Source organism: Dipodomys merriami, unplaced genomic scaffold (assembly GCF_024711535.1).
Source record: "Dipodomys merriami isolate MVZ:Mamm:240054 unplaced genomic scaffold, mDipMer1.0.p SCAF_15, whole genome shotgun sequence".
NCBI classification, from domain to species: domain Eukaryota; kingdom Metazoa; phylum Chordata; class Mammalia; order Rodentia; family Heteromyidae; genus Dipodomys; species Dipodomys merriami.
Genome location: NW_027202826.1, coordinates 22,012,210 through 22,038,298, shown reverse-complemented (window position 1 = coordinate 22,038,298; position 26,089 = coordinate 22,012,210). Strand labels below are relative to the sequence as shown.

Genomic DNA, 26,089 nt, shown 5'->3' with positions numbered 1-26,089 from the left:
ATTTATTATATAAACAAGTAATATTTTTATGGGCGATTCTTCATGGAAATTAAGGACTTTTTTTTTGCGTTTGGTTGTGAACATGAACAAAGAAGCTAGTATCCCAAACTAAGAATGTTGTCTGTACCCTACAGATGTTTTCTTAGTGTTCCCAACTTCCCAAAATAAACAGAGGAAGATTGATTAGGATTGAAATCATTTTTCTGGTCAATTACATAAACATAATAAGTTGTGAATGCTGGTGTACTTTTTTTTTTTGGTGGTGGGGGGTCAGTCATGGGGCTTGACTCTGGGCCTGGGTGCTGTCCATGCGCTCTTCAGCTCAAGGTGAGCGCACTTCTGGTTTTCTAGTGGCGTATTGGAGATCAGAGTGTCACAGACTTTTCTGCCTGGGCTGGCTTTGAACCATGATCCTCAGATCTCAGCCTCCTGAGTAGCTAGGATTGCAGGCGTGAGCCACCGGTGCCCGGCCTGATAGTACATTTTTAAAACAAGAAAATTTAATACTTTTTCTATTCCGCACATAAATGTTTCCATAATCACTGGTAAGAGAATTGATCTTAATATTTTAGAAGCAGATGGGTAATAACTCGGCTTATCCAAGAAACAAGTTGTTTCTGAAATTTTAAAAAAGATAGATTTGTTATATCTGCATAGTTAAGGTAACCTAACTTACCTTGTGCACAGAGGACTCCTTCTATTGAGGTGACTTGTCCTATCCACGTGCTGTTATTTTGGCTCATTACCATTCACTCTGTATGAAGACAGACAGACAAACAGATAGAAAAGAATGTAACATTTAAGAAACAGAAAGAAAACCAGGCACCAGCGAGTTACGCCTATATTTCTAGCTACTCAGGAAACTGAGATCTGAGAAACATAGTTCAAAGCCAGTCAGAAAAGTCTGTGAGACTCTTATTTCAGATTAACCACTAGAAAGCCAAAAGTGAAAGTGTGTCCTTGAGCAAAAAAGTTCACAGACAACACCAAAGCCTGAATTCAAACCATAGGACTAGAACCCCCCCCCCCCAAAAAAAAATATTTAAAGAAACAGGACTTCAGTACAAACTTTGCTCTTAAATATACCTGTGGTTTCTTCTTGGGTTTGTATGTGTGTATTTATGGAGTGTACTTATTTAGGATATCTTAGGTAGGTTTAAAAATATACTTTATTCCTGTCATCCTGAGTCCCACAGCTCTGTTTGAAGGACTTTGAAAGTGCTCAGAGGAGTCATAAAAAGTGAACCTTCATAGTTAAGTACCAATGGTTTACCCTTATTACCTTAGCTAACTTATAATCCTACTCAGAGGCTTAGATTTGAGATCACAGTTCAGAGTTATCCCAGGAATACCAAATCTTGTGACTAATCTCAAAATTAACCAGCAAAAGCCAAAAGTGGAAGTGTGGCTTAAGTGTTGAGTTCCAGCAGGAAGCAAAGATGGCAAATGAGAACATGAGGCCCTAAAGTTAAGCCCTAGTACCAGCATGTATGCATCCATAAATAAATAAATAAATATCCCAATTATCACAAGCACACTAATATACTCAAGACATTGGATTATATAAGCATAGACTACTGTTGAAAAAGAAAGTTCATTTTTTGTTTGTATTTCCAGTCCTGGGGCTTGAACTTGGGGCCTGGGCACTGTCCTTGAGCTTTGGTGCTTAAGATTAATGCTCTGTCATTTGAGCCAAGTGCCACTTTGGGTTTTTCTGAGTAGTATATTGGAAATAAGAATCTCACAGAATTTCCTGCCCTGGCTGGCTTGGAACTGAGATCTTCAGATCTCAGACTCCTGAGTAGCTAGGATGACAGGCCACCAAGGCCACCAGTGCCCAGTTCATTTCTAACTTGATATATATTTTTAAAATAAAAAACAGGAGTAAGCATTGATGTGAACTCAGTAAATATGTTGTACCTTAATGAAATCCCACTGAGTTTAACAAGAAAAAAAAAGTAATTATAGTCTTTGCTGAAGCTGATTGATAGATTCACTGTTCAGAACATCTTTTGAGAGAAATATAATAGGAAATTACCAAGTTGTTGGACTTAACAACAAAATAGGCATCATTCTTAACGTTTTCTACAGAAAGAGGCTCAATATCCTCTTTGAGAGTATGGAATGTACAACCAGGTCACCAGGTTCAAATCCCACCTCTTCCACTTCTAACTGTGTAAACTAAGTGATATAACCTCTATTGCCTCATCATTGTGTTGTCAGTATATCTAGAGAAAGCAGCACCTAGAAATGAGCAGTTGTTACTTAGTAATTATTACTTTATACTTCATTTTTCCCATTCTTTCATAACATGCTCTCCTGTTATATAAATGCAACAGTCATTCCCATATGGTGTTTTTAATATAAATTCCTGAAGTAGTTATCTTATAGATTTCCTTGTCAGTGAATGCTAATGAGGAATTACATTAGAATTCAAGTAATACTTCAATGTCAAGTGTATATTATAACTGAGAATACCTTTTCCTGACTTAGAGCCAGCATAATTTAATAGAGAAAGAGTACATGCTTGGGAGTCAACATAGTTGTGGATTCAAGACAGTTAATGGTTCTTCTGTTCACTACCTGTGCAATCTGGGAAATTTTTAGTTTGGTACTATCACTGACCAAACATAGTCTAAATATTGAATTGAGATAATCCATGTTTACTCCCAACAGTGACACATACTCGCCATGTGAACTTTGAAAAATGTAATCACACTGGAAACATAGTCCTATGTATTATGGAAGTTTCAGCAAATTGGAATGAATATGTATTCTAGTGTTATGATAAGCATTAAAGATACATAAAATACAAGTGGCACAAAACATGACACAAAAGTGTACACCTTTAAACTACAGGTAGCACTTAGTATTTTAAATACACAATCAACAGAATTTTTTTCTCCTTTCGCTATTCCTTTACTTTGATTTCTTCTTTGAGATTAAAAACTTAGTAGAAAGTCTTACTGTAATTCTTTTGGCCAAGAATTGGTCTCAACATCTCTTGCTTTGCAGTGGATGATAGAGTGTGATTTTGCATTCCAATCAGGTACAAGTGGTGCTAGAAATTGTTGCTAAAAGTTCTTGACATGAATTGGTATGTGTGCTGTGTTAGTACTAGAGGAAATAACTATGAGATCGGTACATTTGGCATGCAACCTAAAAATAGTTGCAGGGTATTGTGGAAGGAATATTGCACTTTTCATAGCACTATCCCATACTAGATTTTGGCCATGTTAGTATTAGGAAGCATCAAAGTTACATCTTCAGCCCAATTACAGGAATCTTCATTTGCCAGTGTTCATTCTGTTCTACCTCTCTGGTAATTATCTGCTATCATCTCCATTTGTCTGATTTCTTTTAAGAAAAATTTAAGACTATCCAAATACTGTTGAATATGAGGATAATATAAAAAGTAATAAATTTAGAGGGGATTTCTATTAGCTGATGTGTTTAAATGTTTTGTTATTGTATTTCATTGATATTGACATAGTAATGTCATTTTTTTGTGATTGAAACAAATTCTTAAAATGCCTATCTCTGCATTCCTGAATGCCTTCAAATGTGGTTGTAGGTTCAGGAGAGTGTTTCTAAGAGAACCTATAGAAAGAAGTTGAGAAATGTGTTTGAAAGAATCCTTAAGGTATTCTGAGATTTAAAATGTGATTTTAACATTTAAATTAAGAAATATATATACCTAAAGTATTCTAGAAGGAAATACTGAGTATACCAAATAGAATTTGGGCAAATAAAGAATTCCAAATCCTTTTTTCCAGAAGAAATTACGTTGAAAAATCATAGTTGTAGAATGTTAATTATTGAAGCTTTATTTAAAGGAAAAGTTTTAACCAAAACTTAAAACGTATTTTATTTCATTCATACTTACAAACAGTAGAATTTAATTGTCAACATAATGAAGAACAAAATAATCTCTAATTATTTTCACTAATCTCAAAAGTATTACACATTTTGGTTGGATAGATAGGAGAAGATATTTATTTCTATCAACTTAAGACAATTGCTGTAATATAGTCTTTCACATTTAATGTAGCAAAGCATATTTTGTAAAAGCATCACACTTTTTTTAGCAATTATGTACCACATTGTAAATGTGTAATTAGTAATTCACAAGTTTTTTAAAAATATTTAAAAATATTTCGAAGCTAAAACAAAGCCAATATATACAAATTGAGATATACAACAGAGTGATAAAACATGCAAACACCATAATGCCATGTATCATTATTTTCCTGTTCATACCCAAGATAGGATTGGACAGTTAGTAAAAATGAGGAAGAAACTCAATTCCAGTTATGAAATTATATAGATTTCTGGGTAATCATTTGGGCAGGGAAGAGGAAAAGAGCAGTGAAATAGTCTTGGTTGTGACTTCGCATGGACTTACAACATATTGTTGGCAAACCAAGACCTTATCCATTTTCATTTCTTACATTAGTGAACAATATTAAGCTGTTTTCTAGTTTAGCCATGTATAAAATCTTTATATTCATACGACTTAAGATTTGCTTAATATAGCATGTGGTTATAGAATAAGTCCTAAGTTAGGGTGTCCCATTCAGTTTGAATTACATATAATAAATAATTTTAATATAAAACTAATTATTATTTATTTGAAACTCACTACTAAATTACTTTCATTTGTTTCGCTAAACATTTCAATCTTGACTATAAATGTTAAAAATTACCATTTAGGAAAAAAACTATAGCAAACTATAAGGGAATGTAAACATAAGCAAATATTTTGAGAGGTAGAAAACTAGTCTCAAAATGATCAGACAGTAGTGGAAAACTTCTCTGTATTAACATAAAACTTGTGGTGTATTTCCTCGCATAGCATATAATGATACGCCAAACACCACAGTGACACTTTATTTAGCCTCCTAACTTAGCAAATTGTAAACATTTGATTTTTAGATGTTTCTGAGCGATAGTCTGAATACAGGCATATGGTTTATACCATCTGTAACTATCGAAACAGGAATGTGCAATTGGCAGGAAGCACAAAATAACTCACTCATACATGCCAACACTAGATTTTTTTTTTTCCCAGTCGTGTGGGCTGAACTCTGGACCTGGGCACTGTCCCTCAGCTCTTCAGCTCAATGCTAGTGCCCAACAACTTGAGCCACAGTACCACTTCTGGCTTTTTTCTGCTTATGTGGTGCTGAGAAATCGAACCCAGGGCCTCATGCATGTGAGGCAAGCACTCTACCACTAAGCCAAATTCCCAGCCTCAACACTAGATTTTAAAAATACATTATCCAGAATAAATGCTGTGTGGGCATTGTCATGTATGTTAGAAACAGTAAACTTTGAGCAATTAAAAAATGTGCTCCTTTACATGTCTCTAATCCTAGCTACTCAGGTGTTGGTGATTAGGAGGATCATAATTCAGTCTAATTAAGGCAAAAAGGTGCCATCTTGATAGAAAAAGCTGGGCATAGTGAACAGCACTATTCATAGCATATAATAAGGAGCACTCAATAGATGCTATCTACCTTAAAATGAAAATCTAGTAATTTTATCCTTTCAGTTTACTATATCATAGTACTGGTTACATTTTTATAAGCACTTGTTTTGTTCATAGCACTCCATTCAAATAGGAATCAAATTACTTTAGTTGCAGGTCAACTATTCTAATCTAACTGTGTACTTGATTTCTCATACAGAAAACTGTTTCCCAATAAATAATTTGTTTTATAGCATATTGTATGTAGAAATTCTATCTTCTAATTCTTCTATCCAGAGTCATCATCCCTGCCCCTAACACCTAGAGTACTGAAGTGAAGGCAGAGGTGAGGCGTCAGAAATCACACTTTCATGGTCTCCTAACTTACCTATTTTGTATTTTTCCCTTTTACTGTTGTCACCTCATTCCTGACCTAAATAATGTCAATGGTTACAAATATCAAATAAAGTCAAATTTTATAGTAGGCAAAAACTATATGGACGAGTATACATGAAGGGCTAGGAATGTAGATCAGTGGTAGAGGACTTGACTAGCAGATGCAAGGCTCTGAGTTCTATCTGCAGCTCCAATCAAAGTGTGTATAGATATGCTATTTGCATTTTGTAAGAATGTGCACATTTAAAATTTCTTAATATATTTACACTGATTTTTTTGAGTTACGTATTTGGATAAAAGGAATTAGAATTTAGTGACTTCTAAACTTTCAGCTAACCCTAATAAAGATTTAAAGAGTATATTTGTTCTCTACACACACAAGGTTGTACATTTTTTCAGAGTAAAATATTCCTTTGCTAAGACAAAGCAATTATGAAGTTTTAGCAAATTTTCATTTATTGATTTGAGGCAGTAGTGTATTCTTGAATGCCTAACCATTGAAAAGTGTAATATCAGTGCTATTAAGGTTGAATGTAACCATCAATTGAGTGGACAGTCACTGCTACAACCTTTCTAGCATTCAGCATTACCTTAATAAAGCAAAAAGGGAGTCAGAAATGTGTTGATGTGTTAGAGCTTTTGCCAAGTAAAAATGTGTGTCATAGGTATATCTCAAATTTCTGAAATACTTTATGGAGGGTTTATTTTTAACCATACCAGTGAGAAATGATCTGGATTTTGAATGACCAGGTTCTTAATTTAATTTGGGGATAACTACAAATAAAATAGGGTTGCCATAATATTTGTGTATATAATATCATATTTGTAAACAGTGACTCAATTTTTTAACTGTAAGATTTGAGTCAGATGTAACTGATTATAACCAACTGGCTATTAATGCACGACCTCTTTGTTATTTAGTTATGGTGATGAGTACTACCAAAGTAATTAGTTTTAAATAAGAGGAGTTAGGGATCCTTCCCTAAGTAAGTAGTGGTGGAGGCAATATTATTTACATGACACTGGCAGTGTAGAGAGAGGAGAAATTTCTAGGCAAAAGATTAAAATGCTGAAAGGCCCCAACAAGTAAACTCAACTGATGAATGTCATTGTGGCTTGACCACTTAGAACAAAATGTAAAGCAGCTAGAAAAGAGACTAGAGGTGAAATTAGAAAAAGATTATGTGAGATTATAGGTAGGTTATAGGGAGATAGTTGTAAAGTGTTTGTAGTGATACATTCTTTTCAGTGCCTTTGCAAAATGAAAAATACTGAAAATAGCTTCAAGTACCAAAATACAAATGCTACCTTGATATTTTGAAGTAGTCATGTCTGTACATTCCTTTAAAAGAGTTTCATCATCAGCAAATCCAAACATTATTAACCGAAGTGTTCCTTGTGGTAATCCATAATTATTGTTTCTTATAGGGTAGAGAACTGGCTTAGTGATGAAGTAAATCAACTTGTAACACATAATTGTTTAGTAAAGTTGTTAGAAACTCGATAAACCATGTTACCTGAAGCTAAGAAACCAATTCTAAGTTTTTCTTCTTAGAATAGCAGAATAGCCATAATAGGAATTAAATATAAAGAATTTAATTATGGTCCTCCTCTCCTACACTCACCCATAATAAATACATATTAAATTAGGATCTAGATGTTCTTCTAAATTCTTTTTATTTTAAAGCTGATTAAGGAGAAAGTACTTCACTTGTTTTTATTTTCATTGTTTATGTGGTCACTGAAATAAAATTCCATGAAAATGACTGTCAGAATATCATTAAGTGATGTCAGTTTTGAGAGGATGGGGAAAGCATACTGCTGTGTTATTTTATGGAAAATTTGCAATTGAAAACAGATGTTGCAGTACATCACTTCTAAGCTGAAATAGTGATCTTGAAAAACACAAAGCCAGTAGCACAGCCAAGGAAGATTTTCAGATCACATTATGACTCCAGGGTCTTAGTCAGGGTTGAGCAGAATTTTCTGCTTACCTTAAGTGCAGACTGGAGTTGTTTGTATGTCTTAGCCCTGGTCTCACATGGTCAAGAATGTCCACTGCCTGTTATATGACTGACAGGCGTTTCCTTTTCATGAATTTTTATGAAAAGTGCAAAAAATAAGTTTATACCAGTTATTAAACATGTGATTTCAAGAGTCCAGTGATGGAATTTGTTTTGCTGTTGTTTATATGTGACATAGGTTTAAAATACACAAAATACCACTCACTTTTGAGGTATACCATGAAAACCTTTGTAATCAGAAACTATCCTTAAAAATTCCCACATACACTGCTAATAATATTGCAAAAATATTAAGAACCAAAACATAGTGTTTCATGCATTTATCATGTATTATCATGTATTGTTATATAAAAATAATAGTACTCATGGTTCACCTTTCATTTCTCTCTACCTGACCCTGTACCTTTACATGTAGCATGAAAATGGGAGCTCTCTCTACTGCCTGTGCGATCTTCAGCAGAGCGGAAACTAGTTAACCACATTTAAATACTTGAAAAAACAAATTTAAAAACATTTTAATTCTTACCAATTATATGAAAATGGATTTTGACACAAGCTTCTAGCTCCCACAAAAAAAAAAGGAAAAGGAAAAGGAAAAGAAATCAAAGAGTCCTCCTTTGTTTCTGGTTCCTCCTTATGTACAACAGGAAAGGAGCTGCAGCTTTCCTGTGCTGTATCCTCCAAGCTATTGCACTGTTCTTTTTTCTAAAAGGTGCCGTATGCCACTCTCAACATCAGCCCCTTTGTACTATATTACCTTCGCCATTGGTAGCTGACAGTTATGGTAAGACCAGAAAGCAGTTTAAGTACTGTATGCCAATAGTGTTTATTGCATCTCTTATTTATGTCTCACTTCATTGGAGACATTAAGCAGCAGGGATGATAGATGCACAGTGAAATGGGCCAATAATTATACTCACACATACTGGATTTGAAAGGCTAGATGAATGAAAGCAGAAGCCCAGTATACATGCCTTCATTTTCCCTTGGGCATTACTAAGATGGTGTTTCATATAGTTTTTTCTAAAATTCATATAAAGTCCTGTAATTTCTTCCTAAAAACTAGAGAATACTCAAATTCCTCATCACCCTTTCCAAGGCGGATTCACTCACTTTTCCCTTAAGATAAATAAGATTAGTATAGCCTTGCATCTAATGAGATGAAAATATTGGAAGTTTAGAAATAGCATAAGTGTAACACAGAAGTATGAAGTTGCATACCATTTCGATGTAAGTAGAATGCTAATGAAGTGACTTAGCAGGAAAGATAAAAGTTAATAGTATCTAGTCCTGCGGGTTATGGTGATGGTGGTAAAAGTTGGTGAAATAGGCAGACCAGTGACTTATGGGATACCATGCCGAGAAATTTGAGCATTCTGTATTCAATTTAAGTGGAATAAAAATACAGGATTTTATATTAATTTTAGAAAAATAATGATAGCCACGCTGTGGAAGTAGAATTGGACTCTTGAAAAATGCTGTGTTCTAAGCAATGAAAAACAATCATACAGAATCTTGAGAGATTTCCAATGTTTCCAAATGCATTCTCTTTAGCTAGCAATATTTTCCTGTCCTTACTTACAGTACATAGACGGAGGGTGATACTCAGTAGGAACAATTCTTAAATATGGATTGTGAGTTACTCAGATTTTTTGGAAGATTTTTAGAATCTATACCATAAACATCTACTGTAATTATGTTTAATCTCAGGATATTAAGTAACCTTGAAGTAACTCACTCAAAGCAGATAAAGGAATGCTTGAGGGCCAAACTTTCCAGACCTGTTGGTCTTTTTTCAAATGTAAATGATTTGGGAAATAAAGAAAAATACTTTATACTTTAATAACTTAAGACATGTTATCTATAACTACACAGTTAACTTAAGTCACAGAGCTTATATTTTACATTTTTCCTCTTCAACAGAAATGGCAGGGGGGGTGGCTGGGAAGGTGGCTCAGTGGTAGAGCACTTGCCTTGCATGCCTGAGGCCCTGGGTTCGATTCCTCAGCACCACATAAGCAAAAAGAAAAAAGCCAGAAGTGGCGCTGTGGCTCATGTGGTAGAGCGCTATCCTTGAGCTGAAGAGCTGAGGGACAGCACCCAGGCCCAGAGTTCAGGCCCCACGACTGGACCAAAAAAAAAAAAAAAAAAAAAGAAATGGCAGGGATTGGGATTATAATACCTGCCTTCAAATACCATTGTAAAACTAAATGGACTAAAGAAAATATACAGTATCTATCACATAGTAAATGCAAGTGTCATTTTCTCTTTCTATTCTCCAAACTTTCTCCACTTTGTAACCTTGTAATAGCAAATAAATCTAAATGCATGACTCGTACACTGTGTTAGCTTTGACAAAATACTTGGGAAAGATTTTGGAAAAAAAAAAAAACAGTTTCAGGGACTGGGAAGGTGGCTCAGTGGTAGAGCGCTTGCCTTGCATACCTAAGGCCCTGGGTTCGATTCCTCAGCACCACATAAGCAAAAAGACAAAAGCCAGGAGTGGTGCTGTGGCTCAAGTGGTAGAGCACTAGCCTTGAGCTGAAGAGCTGAGGGACAGCACCCAGGCCCAGAGTTCAGACCCCACGACTAGACCCCCCCCCCCAAAAAAAAAATCGGTTTCAGAGTTTTCGACAGTGTCCTGTGATTATGTCTTATTTAATAAATGGCAATGAAGTTGGGAATGGTGGAGCACACTCAGAAGGCTGAAGCACGAGGATCATGAATTCAAGGACACCCTGAGCTACATAGAGAGATCCTGTCTGGAAAAAAAGGAAAAGGAAATTAAAATGAATGCCACCTGTAGTACACTTTACTAAAAGTTGCAGTAAATCTTTTGTCTACCTATTCCAAACTCAGCCACCCCCCTCTCCTCTATTTTATTCTGCTAAGGTGACAACATTATCATAGTGAACAGAACAGAGTTTTACATAAGGATATGTGATTATTTATTTCTTGATATACTGTAATAATCATATTTATTTAATGTCAAGTGAAACATAGATAAAAGTGTATACACAGCATATATAGCCTATATTATAATCCAAGACAACCCAACATTTTAGTCACTAGTCTTCTGGTTAAGTGCCACATTATTTTTATTGGCATTTTTTCCTAATCTTAAACATATATTTTATAGAACTATTTACATATGGTTTTGTCTTTTTGTATCAGCAAAGCAATCCAACCCTTATAATTTGCTCTTTTTTTTTCTCATTATCTTTGTAGAAATTGACATTGAACGTTGTGTTCGAGAATCAGTCAACTTGTTTTGTTGGACTCCTAAAAGTGCTACTTATCGACAGCATGCTCAGCCTCCAAAGGCAAATTCTGACAGTGGGGTCAGAAGTTCAGCACCTTACTTCTCTGCTGAATGTACAGACCCTCCAAAGACAGATCTGGTATGTATTTGCAGATATAGATTGTAAACTCTAAGTAAAGTTGGATGCTAAAATTAGTAAATCCTAGTATAAGTATTGCTTTTAGTATATTGTCATTTGTGTACTCTTAATGTAGCTCTTTTCCACAATATGAATATTCCTAAATGTACTTCTGTGTCCATTTGGACATTGCAACTGGGAAGAGTACTATAACTTACTCCTCCATGTAACAAGTTTTGTTTTCTATGAATGCATAATACCTATACATTGTTTTAGAACAAAAGATTATACAAAGGAAGAATATAAAAACCAGAAAGACTGAGAGTCATTAATAGGAAATTATTTAGTCATTTACAAAAGAAATGACAATTCAGGGCTGGGAAGTTGGCTCCATGGTAGAGTGCTTTCCTCACATGCATGAGGTCCTGGGTTCGATTCCTCAGCACCACATAAGCAGAAAAAAGCCGTAAGTGGCTTTGTGGCTCAAGTGGTAGGGTGCTAACTCTGAGCTGAAGAGCTGAGGGACAGCACCCAGGCCCAGATTCAGCCCCACAACTGACAAAAACAAAAAGGGAGGGAGGGCGGAAGGAAATGACAATTCAGAAGGCTGTGCCATCAGCTTCTTTAACATAATCCATGTTATTAAAGCCAATTTAGAAATATGGTCAATGTTACCTTAAGTTATAATAATTCTTATGTTGTAAATGTTCTAGTTACTGCCATGTACTTAATTCTTTCCATTAAAATTGAATTTTAGTTAATAAGTGCAAATCATTTGGGGGATTGATAATTTTTAACAGGATAAACTTGTTAAATGTAATCTAATGATGATAATAATCTAATAATGAAACATTTTCAAATTATATTTAACATGTTAAATAATAGATTCTATAGATAGTATTGCTTAAGTTTCTAGTATTTTCATAGTGATTTACTTCTCATTTTACTATCTTACAGAATCTCTTGGCTATTTACTTAATGACCTATAAATATATAATTTTCCAGTTATATTTCTGATTATTTTTGCCATATATTTTGGACAGGCTTCAACAATAAAGCAAATAAAATCATTGGCAATAGGTAGATTTGCTTTTTTCTTCATTGAATGAAAACATTTCTAATTTCAATAAAAAGTTTATTTTGTTTTTAACTAATCATAAAGTATGCATAATTATGAGGTACCATGTCATCTTTTGACACATGTATACCTTGCATAATGTTCAAGTCAGGTAGATATATTCATCTCCTCAGATGTTGAGAAAACATCTGAACTTCCTGCTACTAGCATTTTCAAAATGTATACTACATATCATTATCTGTACTTCCTTTGCTGTGCCATGCAAGACCAGAATTTCTTCTAACTATAACTTAAATGTATTACTCTGAATCAATTTTTTTGCCTGTACTTTAACCCCATTACTGTAATTTTAACATTTGTAAGATCAACTCTTTTCCAAATACGAGCAAAATCATGCAGTATTTGTCTCTCTTTACCTGACTTGTTTCACTTTTTTATCTGTGGTTTCATCCATGCTATCACAAATGATAGAATTTCTTTTTTTAATGGCTAATTATCCTTCAGTTGTGTATGAAGATATTATATGTATATACATCAGCTGATATGTCCTTAGGTTATTTCCATTTTGTGGTTAGAATGAATACTGCTTCAGTTAACATACCCATGAATGTATCTCTTCAGTGTACTGATTTCATTTCCTTTGGATATATTCCCAGTGCTGGAATCATATTTTCACTCAATTTAACTTTTTGAAGAGTATCCATTCTGTATTTCACAATGACTACATTTACAAACCTTCCAAACAGCAGTGGGTAAGGTTTCCATTTCCCTCCATCCTCACTGTCACTTATCGTTTGCCTTTTTGATAATAGTCATTCTCGCTGCAGTGAGGAAATATTTTGTCCTGATCTTGATTTGCTTTTGCGTAATAATTAGTGAAGTTGAGCATTTTTAATGTTTTTTTTTCCAGTTGGCCATTTGTATTCTTTTGAGGAATAACTATTTTGGTGTATTTATATAATTGATGGTGGTGGGGAGTTTTTGCTAATGAGCCATGTGCATTCCCTATATGCACATATGTTCTGGATATTAGTCCCTTATCAGAAATGTGATTTGCAAATATATTTCTCATTTTGTAGATTTTCTTCACTCTGTTATTTCCATTACTACACAAAAGCATTTAAGTTTGTTCTAATCCCATTTGTCTGTTTGTGCTCTAGTTTTCTATCTTATGAAAACCTTTGCCTATTTTAATGTCCTAAAGTGTTCTCCTCTTATATTTTCATAGTCTCATTTAAGTCTGTTGTCCACTTTGAGTTAACTTTTTTCTTCTTTATTCGTATGTGTGTGTGTGTGCGTGCACACGTGTGCGTGCACACATGTGCGCACACGCCTGGGCACACTCCCTGAGGTTTTTTTTTTTTGCTCAGAGCTAGTGTTCTACCACTTGAACTACTGCTCCATTTCTGGGTTTTTTGGTAGTTAATTGGAGATGAGATTTTTGTGGACTTCTTGCCCGGGCTGACTTCAAACCACAGTCCTCAGATCTCAGCCTCCTGAGTAGGAGGTATGAGTCACCTGTGTTTGGCTTGAGTTGACTTTTGCATAGACATTAGTCCAACTTTCTCTGAAACATTTACTAAAAAGTCTGTCCTTTGTCCACTGTGTTGTTAGCACCTTGTCAAAGACCTTTTGGTCTCTTACTCTACTTCACTGGTATATGAGACTGTTTTATGTCATTATTGTATTTCTTTATTTACTCTAGCTTTATAGCACAGGCATTGAAATCAGGTTATTGTAATGTGTCCTGCTTGTTCTTTTTACTCTAGTTGGTTTTGGCTTTGGGATTGTTGTGATTTGATAGAAATCATGTGAGTATCTTTTTCTAGTTCTATTGAATTTTTACTTGTATCTTAATGAGCATTATACTGTATCTTTAGATTGTTTTTTTGTTTTTTTGTTTTTTTTTGCTGGTGGTGGTGGTCATGGGGCCTGAACTCTGGGCCTGAGTGTTGGCCCTCAGATCTTCAGCTCAAGGCTAGCACCCTACCACTTGGGCCACAGCGCTACTTCCGGCTTTCTCTGTTTATGTTATGCTGAGGAATTGAACCCACGGCCTCAGGCATGCAAGGCAAGCACTCTTACCACTGAGCCACCTTCCCAGCCCTAGATTGGTTTTTTTGAATGGTGTGGCTGTTTTAACGATGTCAGTTCTTCCAATCCATGAATGAGGATGCATTTTTCTATGTCCTCTGAACTGTTTCTATCGGTGTCATACAGTTTTCATCATAGAAACCTTTCGTCTCTCTAAATTTCTCCCTTAGTCTTTTTGTAGCTCATGGAAATGCATAGCTTTCTTAAAGGTTTCTTTTTTTAAAATACTTCACTATTAACATATATTGATACTATTGCTGCTGTGTGTGTATGCACACGTGCGCACGTACTACTGAACTCAAGGCCTGAGCACTGACTACCCCTGGAGCCACAGCTCCACTTCTGGCATTTTAGGGGTTATTTGGAGCTAAAGTCTCATGGACTTTGCTGCCTAGGCTAGCTTCACAACAGGATCTCAGCCTCTGCACCAGCCACTGGCAATAGCAATGCTGCATATATTTTTATGTTTTATGTTGATTTTTATGCTGCATATCTTGTATGTTGAAATTTGCAGAATTTGCTTTTTTTAGTTCTGTGCTAAACACTCCTTTCTGAGAAAATGAATTTCAATCTTTTTCCATATTGCTAAGAGCTAGTGAGCACTGAATTTTATCCAATGCTTATCTTTGGTTGAATAATTTTTCCTCCTTTAATGTGGTAGTATATTACATTATTAAAATTTCTTACATTTACTGGTTCTTATATTCCTGAAATAAACCATGGGTCACTGCCAAAAAAATTTAAGATGCTGATTTGCTAGCATTTTATTTTTAATTTATGAATCTATGGTCAAAGGTGAGATAAGCATCTAGTCTTCATTTCTTCTCTGCCCTTGTCAAGCTATAATGTTAAGATTGTAGTTCTTTGTCTGCTGTCTAGTCAGTTTCTATAAAAGGAATTACTTGTTTCTTATGAGTTGAGAAAAGCCTGTCTATAAAACCTTCCTGCCACTTTGTCTTTTATCAGGAAGATGGACTACTGAAGCTTCCTGTTTTCATGTTTATGTCCTATAGACTGTATTCCCATTTAATTTGTATAGTTCATTTCTCAAAAATTATTATCAAATACCTGTTTTTCTTAATTTTTCATGTTCACTAAACTCTATACAAAATATTTTTTACCTGAAATTTTGTCCCTTTTGAAATCCTTATGTTTATTTAAAGGTCAAAATTGACCTTAGCATAAAAGAAGATAGAAAAAATAATATATGCATGCCCTACAAAAGTGTATTTATAGTTCAGGTTCATATATATTCATATATAAATATATAGTGTAGCAGGTTCATATATATTAATATATATATACAGTGTAGCAATATATCTTTAACAGATTAAAACTGGTTTTATAAACTGGACATAGTTTCAGTTGATACTAGTACAATCAAAGTTTGAAAACAGCTATGAAAAGCAAGATCAGTTTGACTTTATGCCTGCAGCAATAAGATTTATTCCCCCAAACAGACTATTGCACATAATCTTTGCTGTTAGGTAAGAGTTGGTTGTAAATTAAAACCTTTCTTTTGTTGTATAATCTTGAATAATTCTCATCTTTTGTTGTATAATCTTGAATGATTCTCATAATCTTTCTCGTTCCTTATTTGTAAAAGATTTATTTTAGCTATATCTTTTGGGCTTAAGAATGATATATTTAAGGTACCTGAGTCACACTCTGATACATAACCATTTAAAAATAGTATTGTTACATGTTTAATAGTTAAAGGTTACAACTTTATAAACCACCCAAGAAATTTATATAGAGCTTGAGTATCTAAATACTTTATCTGAATGAAAAGATGCTCTGTTAGTCTGCTTTCCTTAGCTACTATAACTATATAGCTTGCAAACTACGTTTATTTATAAATAACAAAAGCAGTAACAGGAGTAAGGGATGGAAGCTGGCTTTCCAAACAAGGAATCTTTTTGGCAGTTTTCCCTTAGTAATTTTAGTTTAAAATTTCACTTGACCTTTATTTCTTAGTTTTCATATTATTTTAATTTTCAAAACTAAAGAATTGCCAAAAGAATTCTCTCATCTGCTGCCAAGACCTTTACAACATCTAGTTTTTCCTTAAATAGCTAAAAATCTGCTTGAGGATTCTTGTTCATAGCTTGTTAATTGGAGAAACTTATAGGTAAAGATAATATGATTTTATAACCAAAATAGATTGTCATTTGTTAGAGTTCCTTAATCTATTTCTTTACTAAATTTTGTCACCATATTTATAACTGCTACAAATGTATGAAATTTGTGAATAAGCAAAAATTACATAGTAATTACACGTAATTACACATACTAACAGATTTTTTTAATGAAATTTTATTCACAAAATGTTATTTGTTGCTTATACTGCTGTCATTAAGAAAACAACATTCACTGAATTATCTTCAGTTCATAGTGAATGACCTACCTGTGTGTGAAATATGAATTTTAGTATAAAATCATTACATTTTTATGCTTTAGGTTGGAAGTTTCTGAAAGTCAAACAGTTCTAGTCTACCAAGTTTAGTCCCTCAACAATTAAAAGCAGCACTACATTGCTTTAAAAAAAAGCAACACTACATTGCTTTAAAAATACTTGTGTATTAATGATTTCACTGAAAGACAAGGAAGATAGTATGTGATCTGTTTTTGTTATTATATACATTCACAGGCAGCAAGAGAACTAAACATTGTGTGCTTAAGAGTATTCAGAGGAAGAGAGGACTTAGAAACTCTTTTGTATCTCTTCTTTACTACCATCATCTACTTTCTTCATGAGACGTGGAATTTTTCATGTTTTCTGTCCTTTGCTGAAAGTTTTTATCATTTCTATGACCTTTTTTTTTTTTTAACAGGGAGGGCAGTTCTGTGTCTCGAACTGGGTGCCTGGGTGCTGTCCCTGAGCTTGTTGTGTTCTGGCTTTTGATGGTTAATTGGAGATAAGAGACTCATGGACTTTATTGCCCAGGCTGAACAAAGATCCTCAGATGTTGGCCTCCTGAGTAGCTAGAATTACCGGTATGAACCACCAGCGCCTTCAGATCTTGCTGGTGTAATCTTTAGTTTTATTTGTTCGTCTTCCTTTCCACCTACTCATTTTTGGCTTAGTTTATTTTTGCTTTTCTAAAACCTTGATAATACATTATCTGAGAGATCATTGAGATCTCTCAGACTTTTTTTAATTTAATTTATGGCATGGTAAAGGTTGTACAGAGGGGTTACAGTTACATAAATAAGGTAATAAGTACATTTCTTGTCAAACATTGTTACCTCCTCCCTTTTTCCCCTCCCACATTCCCTCCCCCAAGTTGTAAAGTTCATTTCCAACATAGTGTCTTGTGAATATCGCTATTGCATTGGTTCACCCTCTGTCCTTTTCTCACCATTTTGTTATTCCCCTCTCCTTCCCCAAATCAGATAAATGTATATACAAGACACAGGGTACCAAAATCAAAAACAGTGACAATGGGATAAACCAAAGGAAATTATTTCTTTTTTCTTATGTTGCTTTTCCCCCCCTTTGATTTATCCCCCGTAACCACCGGTTTTGATTTCAGATTTTTAATAGAGGCATTTATAACTTAACTTTCCTTTTAGAGCTACCTTCAATATATCCCAAGGTTCAGGTAAGTTGTGTTTTTATTTGACCTGTGGAATTTTTTAATTTCCTAATTTCACCAAGAACAACTGAGCATTCAAAAGTGGATTGTTCAGTCTCCATGTGTTTGTATAGCCTCTTTTACTGCTGCTTTTAATTTTATTCAATTATGATCTGATAAGCTTTTTTAAATTACTTTTTTGTCATATTTGTTAAGACTTGCTTTATGACCTCAAATGTGATCTAATTTGGAAAAAGTTCCATGGACTGCTAAAAAGAAATTTGTATTGAGCAGCTAGGTAAAATACTACCGCAAATGCCTGTTAAGTACATTTGCTCCATGGTACAGTTTCACTATGGAGCTATGGTTACTTTTTGATCTAACTGTTAATTAGAGATACAATAACAGTGGTGACTGAAGTGATTCTTCTATCTTTCTATACTTTTTACTTCCAGCAGTATTTTTTAGGAAATAAGGTGTATCAACATCCGTGTGTGTGTGTGTGTGTGTGTGTGTGTGTGTGTGTGTGTGTGTGTGTATGTATATATGTTTATAGTCACAGATCTTGATGTGTTCTTCCCTTTATTATTATTGATCTTTGTTATCCTTTGACTAATATTGGCTTAAAGTCTACTTTATCAAGTATGAATATAGCTACTTTTCCTTACTTGGAGGTTCATTTATTTCCTAGTTTTCATTTATTTATCTATTCTTGAAATGAGATTTATTTTCTCCAAGTACTTGTGCTTGTGTATGTCCTTCTTCCATTTCTGTATATAGAATTCCTTTAAGTATCTTCTGCAATGCTGGCTTGGTGGTCACAAATTGTTTTGGTTTATGCTTATCTTCATCTCTTCTTCAGTTTTAAAATGTTTGTTTACTTGCATGCCAGTACTGGGACTTGAAGAAACCTTGCACTGCCGTGCTTGGCTGGAGCTCTACCACTTAGCCGTGCTCCAGCCTGGCTTTGTTGCTGGTTATTTGGAGGTAGAGTCTAGTGAACTTTTCTGGCCAGGCTGGCTTCAAACTATGATCTCCAAATCTCAGTCTCCTTAGTAGCTAGAATTACTAGTGCTTGGCTTAAAGTTTATCTTTGATAGCTATAGTAGTCTTGGCATTTTGTTTACATCTTAAAATGCATGTATGTTCTCCTGTCCATTAGGATTTCTGCAGGGAGGTCTGCTGTTATTCCTAGAGGTTTGCCTTTGTAAAAACTTAGTTCTTGTGGCTTTCTGCATTCTTTAAGAAAAGCAGCAAAACATAAAGTCAATACAAAATGCATTAGCTTATTTATATAATAACAAATATGCTGAGAAATAAATCAAGAAAACAGTACAATTCACAGTAAACTCAAAATGCAGTGCAATATAGTACAATATCTTAGTAATAAATCTAACCAAGGGAGAGAAAGATCTCTACGATGAAAGCTGTTATACACCCTAGAACGAAAGAAGATACTAGAAAAAAAGAACTCCTGGACTGTTAATGTGAAAGTGTCCATATTACTATTAACAATAAACAGAATCACTGCAACTCCACCAAAATTCCAATGACATTCTGTAGCAAAATTCATATAGATGCACAAAAGTCCTCAAATAGCCAAAATTATTCTGGGCAAAAAGAACAAAATTGAAGGTATCACAATCTCTGACTTCAAATTCTACTACAGAGCCATAGTATCAAAAACATCAATCAAGATAGTGGCACCACACAGGCATCTACAACCATCTGATTATATCACCCTTATTGTTGTGAGATCCTTTTCCAAAGCAAGGCCACTGTGTAAATTTTGGGTTATCTAGGTGGGCTGCAAGCCTCCGTCGACTGTGAAACTTTCCTCTAGCTATGTTTGCTGTGACCAGTAGGGTTTGCCAGAACTCTGTCTCTTACCTTTTGCCTAGGGAGGGGAGACAGCCTCCTAACTGGGTGTGGAGCTGATTTCTTGGTCTGTTGTCCCAAGTCTTTGTAGATTGTATGGTTTCAGTTTCTTTGTTGCAGATTTCCAGTCTTTTCCTACAATCACCTGACTAAAAATGCAATTGAACATGTCTTACTTTGGTTCTTATTTATGGAGAAGGAAGTGAATGATGTTACTGTCATGGATCCTCCTTCAGACAGACTACATTTGAGATGAGTACATTTCAGTAAGTGCTAAAAAGTAGCAACAATTTTTTATCCAGAATTTTATTTGTAAATAATTAGGAACCTGTTTTGCCTTATAGAATGTAATACTTAGTGTATATTCTACAAAAACTATTCGATCTACAAATTTAAGAGTTCTAGTATTCACAGAATACACAGGATAGGTGTGTAACTACTGTTCACTGGACTCAGGCTTCATTTAAACCAAAATAATAACAATTGCAGCATCCCAGGTGTATCATTAGAGATTAGAGGACAGTGTTTGCTGCTGAGTCCCCAGCAACCAAAAATTGTTGTAACGGTTAACTTTCTAAGTATGTGGTTTCAGCATAAGGCCTGGGCTGTCTGAAAAGCAGAAAGCTAAAAGGTGCCCTTTTCACACAGTTCTTGATGCAGACATTTTGGGGGTGGTTATTGAGTCAAAATGGAAAATATTACAACCAGTCAGGAGCCAGATCCTCTCTTGCCTGTAATCCTAGCTACTCAGGAGGGTGAGATCTGAGGAACTGTAGGCCAGCCTGGGCAGGAAAGTTTAGTAGACTCCATCTCCAAAATAATCAGGTGGGAGCGGGGGGGGGGGGGGGAGGAGATGGGAAGGGGAAACAAAGGAGGAGGCAACAATGCTTGATAAGAAATGTACTCATTACCTGGCTCATGTAATTGTAACCCCTCTGTATGGTATTTTCACAATAAATAAATATATATATATATAATTAAAAAATAAAAAAAATCAGGTTTAGAAGTGTGGTTCAAGTGGCAAAGCACCAGCCCAGTAAGTGTGAACCCTTGAGTTCAAACAGAAACTAACCCAAAGTCTCTTAACCTTGTAGAAATTAAAAATTGCAGAGATCGAGTAAAAAATGGAAAGAACCCAAACTTGATAAATGAGAATTCAGAATAGCTAGAAATTAATGATTCCATCAGAACCTGTAGAATACAAGCAAAGTAGATGTTTCCCCTCTAATTTCACAGTGCCTTGCAAATAGTGGATATTTATCTATCAATTAGACTTATGAAGTTATTTTGTTTGAACTAACCTTTGAAGGATAGACTGGACCTACATAAGTAGCAGAGGAAGAATTGCTTTTCCAAACAATCCACAAACCATCGCAAAGCAACCCTAAGAAAAATGCATGAGAATAGAAATCATTTGTCATTTTCAATTAACTTTTTTATTCTTTCTGACACTTGCTATAATATACTTTGGTAAAGAATAGGCCACATTCATTCCTGCAACTAATGAAAGGGCTCACAGTACTGTGGAGTTCTACTAATGCTCTAGTGTGCTAGCCATTTGGGAACTGAGTTTTTATGATAACTTATAGCTTGTGACTTTGTGAATATTAAATACTTAGAGACTTCAAAGAAGCTCATGGGATTTTGCTATGAATAATCATACCTTTACAGAACTGAGCCTCATAAAAGGAATATTTCTGTCTCCAAACTCAGTCAGGTTTTTATTTGTTAGGCAGAGAAAGCACATCACCCCATTGGTTAGAGCCAGTGACAACTTGTTTTGACATTAAAGAAGCTGACACCAAGTAGTCTACCTGCAACTCACTTTGTAGCTGGCTATGTTAAAAATTGTATGGTAAAGCTCTGTCTATTAACATTGGATGAAGGAAGTGAAGGATGACGGCCTAAGGTATTTCTGACATTCTCTACTATTTGTTATTCTTTAATAATATAGCTGGTTGCTTTTACATGCAACTTGCCTTCATTTACAGTACAATATTCTGTCATATTTTCATCCATTTGCCATCACTGTATCAGTTATTCAGTAAGCTTGTCATACCTGAAGGCTGCATTAAAATTCCTAGGAGTTTCAATTCCTTGACTTACAAAAGAGTAAGTGATTGCAAAAACATCACTGTGGTCTCAATTAAATTTAAGCCTAAAGACAGTATGGAGAAGTCCTGTGAAACCTTTTAGTTTGCATTACTAATATTCTGTATGTTCATATGTGCTTTACACTTTCTCTTTTTCCCTGAAGTAATTCTAAAGTCACAAAAGACTTTTCTGTTTTTATCTCACTTGATCTTTTATACCTTGAAAAGAGTCAAGTGATACTCTTATTCTGTTATCATTATTCCTTGGTATCTGGTGTACTAGTTGTCTGTCGTTCTTTCTCTTGCTGATATCTATAACTCAGTGTCACTGTTTTTACCTGAGGTATAATCTTACAGCATTTATCAGTTTTTGTGCATACAGCTGAGTAATATTCTGTCAGGTATACTATGTGTTGTTTATCTATTTATCATTAATGGACACTTGGATTGCTTTCACTTTAGCTATTTGTAAATACTGCTATGAACATGGATAGACAGATTTATCTTTGAGACCACGTTTTTAAGTTTGACATATATCCAATTTATTTTTTCTAGTGTGACATAGGCCTCTAATATCATAAGAAATCAGTGTTAAATCCACTGCTATGAATGAAGCTTTTATTCTATATATTCCTGGAAAAGTTTTCTAGTTTTATGCTTTACATTTAAGTGTGTGATTCATTTTGAATTAACTTTTGTACATGATATTTTAGAGTCAGACTTTGTTTTCAGGTGCTTATCTCAGTCTTTCCATCATCATTTGTTGAAAACACTGTCCTTTCATTTCCCCTGAGTTAAAAAAGTATATATCCGGCTCACTATTCTCCTCCACAGGTCTGTGTATCTGTCTGTATGCATGCCAGCACCACAGCTTTACTACAGCTTTGAAACAAAGTTTGAAGTCAGGAAGTGAGCCCTTCATTTCATTATTTTCATCAAGATTGGTTTGCTGGGCACTGGTGACTCACATCTGTAATCCTAGCTACTCAGAATGCTGAGAGCTGAGGATCATGGTTCAAAACCATACTGGGCAGGAAAGCTCATGAAATTCTTATCTCTAGAAAAGTAAGACAGAAGTGGAGCTGTGGCTCAAGTGACAGAGTGCCTTGAGCAAAAGTCACTCAGAGACAGCACCCAGGCCCTGCATTAAAGCCCCAAGGACCAGAAAACAACAACAAAAAATTGACTCTTGAGTCCCCTTGAGATTTCATGACTTTTAGAAAGGCCTGTCTATTCTTGGGAGGAAGGACCACTGGGATTTTGATACGGATTTCACTGAATCTGTAGATTAATTTTGCAGTATGGGACATGTTAATATTTTCTTCTAATCAATAAACATTGGTTATGCTCTCATTTCTGTCTAACTTTTTCAGCATTTCTAGGTTAATCCTAATTTCCTTTTTAGGTGATTCACTGGTAGTATATCAAAGTGTAATTTTTTTTTCCTTTTGGTATCAGATAATTTGTTCATTCTGATAGTTTTTGTGGAATCTAAGATATTGTTGGGCTAGAAGTATGGCTCAGCAGTAAAGCACCAGTCTCCCCCCAGCAGTAGAGCATGAGTACTGCAAAAATAAAATCTTTTCCAATTTACACTTTATTCTTTTCGTGCCTAATTTCTCTGGATAGAACTTACATGCTAGCTTGGAAATAAGTAACATCCTTACCTTGTTCTTGATCTTATAGTAAAAGCTTTCTGTTTTCTACTATGAAGCGTGTTTGCTGTGTGTTTTCCTATATGGCTTTTATTGTAGTTTCACTCTTGTTTGTTGAGTGTCTTTATTAAGACGAGTGTTGATTTTTGTCACATGCCTTTTTCTGTGTTGAGTTGATTTCATGAAGACTTTTTCTACTTCTCTTTCCTTAAACATAAAAATATGAACAATTTTACTTTGAGAAGAGAGAAAAAGATTTATCTTGCTTCTGTGAGTACAGATTAAGGAAGGGCCAATTGAGTTATTTTAAGTTTTTTTTTCCTTTTCTCTATCATAAAGTGAATTTTGAGTTTGTTAAATGAATAAAACATACATTAATTGAGCACCTGATTTTTTTTCCATAGTTGCCTGGACAGCATCTATCCCAAGTACCTTGATTAGGTTACTTAAGGCTAAAGGGAAGATAATCAACAGAACTACCCTTGCTATACCCCAGTTACAACTGTGCTCTTCATTTTCTGAATTCATCCATTATTTAAAACAGAGCTCCTTGAGTCTAGAGTTCCAAGATTTTTATCATTTTATGTAAACTTCCTTTGCCACAGTACATCAGTTCCAAATTTTGGGTATAATTTAATTTAGCATACCAGAAAACTGTTTTGGCAGATGGAAATAATGTATCAGGAAGAGATTAAAAAAACATATATTAGATTCAAAGTAAACTAAAAGCTGTCTCAAATCTTTTGTGGAATAAGACATATAAAAATAAATGTAGCAAAATAAATTACAGATAATACTTTTTTTTTTCCAGGTCAAGAAATTGTCAATTCATGATACATGTTTATCATTGCTTTTTTTCAGTGACCTGGCATATATTTCTCATTTTTAAAAATCTAATTGTTCCTTCATTGTAGTAATCTGAAGTTTAGGAAATGTACTTACTATTTTTCTTGCTACGCCTTTATATTTTATTTAGTCCATTTTTCGTGGCATTATCTTGGGAAAAATTAAATTGTAGTGGAATAGAAAGATGTTTTCTTCTTCTAAGCCTTGGAGCTTCCTGAATCTCCTCATTCTCAATCCTCAGATTAGCAAAGGGCACTCTTCTGATGGTGCTGCGCACAGGCCGTGCCCCGTAAATGCAGCAAGTGAAAGACGCATAGGACAGAGGACCAGAGCCTCCAAAACTACACTACAAGATTTCTTTTATATATTGTATTGATGAATGATGGGGAGGGGGGGATACAGACATGGAAAAGAAGAGATTTTTGGAAATTTTGATGATGGGATTAAGATGAACTTCTTGATAGAAAAAGAGAAGAAAATTGGAGTTAATCATCTATGCTTAAAATAATCATTTCACAGTATAGGGTAGTGCATCCCACTTCAGACTGGCCTGAACTGGCAGCTGAGTTGATGTGAGACCATGGAGGGTCTCTCCACCGGCAGCTTGGCTGTGCTTTGACAGATTATTAGCATATTCACATGGCAATTGCTTGGAAGATTACAATAGTGACAGTTTTTATCCCTTTGCAGCCTGATTTAATTTCACTGTGGATTTGACACTGGTCCCAGAGCCTTGTTTTTCCATCAGTAAGTCTATAGAATACATTTTCTTCATGAAGAGTGATGGTCACAGAGGCATAATTCCACCTAGCTAATGAATATCTGGAGTCTTGCACAGGAATCTTTCTTATGCAGCCTAAAAGTTCAGGGATGTCATTTCATGTGTTACTGACATCCCATGGCATTTTAAGGAAATGGTTTCTGGCACAAACCTGGAAACCACAGGCACCGTTGTTATGTATAGGAGTCAGTGAGTCGAATGATTTTCAAGTATAAATATCCTAGTGAGGCAGCTCATATACTAGGCAAAACAATGTGATATGAGTCCACTTTGTTTACTTTCTAATTCATTAAAAACTTAATTACCCTAAATTGTATAGATGTTAACAGAGAATCTATGCAGAAAAGGTCCATAATGAGAAAGGGAAAGCAGTGTTCATCTGCAGCACTTTCACATCTGCTAGCGAATTACTGCCAGAGGTTGTTTCCTCATTGCCCTAAACCCAAAATGAATAATTTAGAAGTCCTTCTAAACTTGTTATTCCAAAACATCTCTGTGATTTATAGATGACTGTTTAGCATTTCTGCAGAGATTAAGGAAAACTGCACTTAGCAAAGGACAACCAAGCCAAGGTCTTGACAGATTTGACTTTATATTCAACTTCTCAAATTGATAGGTCAGCAGTAAGGTCCCCTCCCTCCCACCTTTGGGTAAACTAAATACAAAATATCCATTTATGGTAAACTAGATGCCACATAATACATTGTTACTTCTGTGTCTTTTCCATATAATAGTAATAACTTCAAAGAATTATAGAAAGGATTGAATGAGTTAATATATGCACTATAATTTATGTAAAAGTATAATGTATATTTG

At 34.8% G+C, this 26,089-nt stretch overlaps 1 protein-coding gene across 1 annotated transcript in view; it reads left to right on the top strand.

Moving 5' to 3' along the window:
- Tbck (TBC1 domain containing kinase) overlaps positions 1-26,089 on the top strand; it is a 124,997-nt gene that overhangs the window by 77,956 nt on the left and 20,952 nt on the right. The window contains exon 24 of the mRNA XM_070022402.1: positions 11,119-11,291. Within this exon, the coding sequence (XP_069878503.1) occupies positions 11,119-11,291 (173 nt within the window). The remainder of the gene's footprint in view (positions 1-11,118; positions 11,292-26,089) is intronic.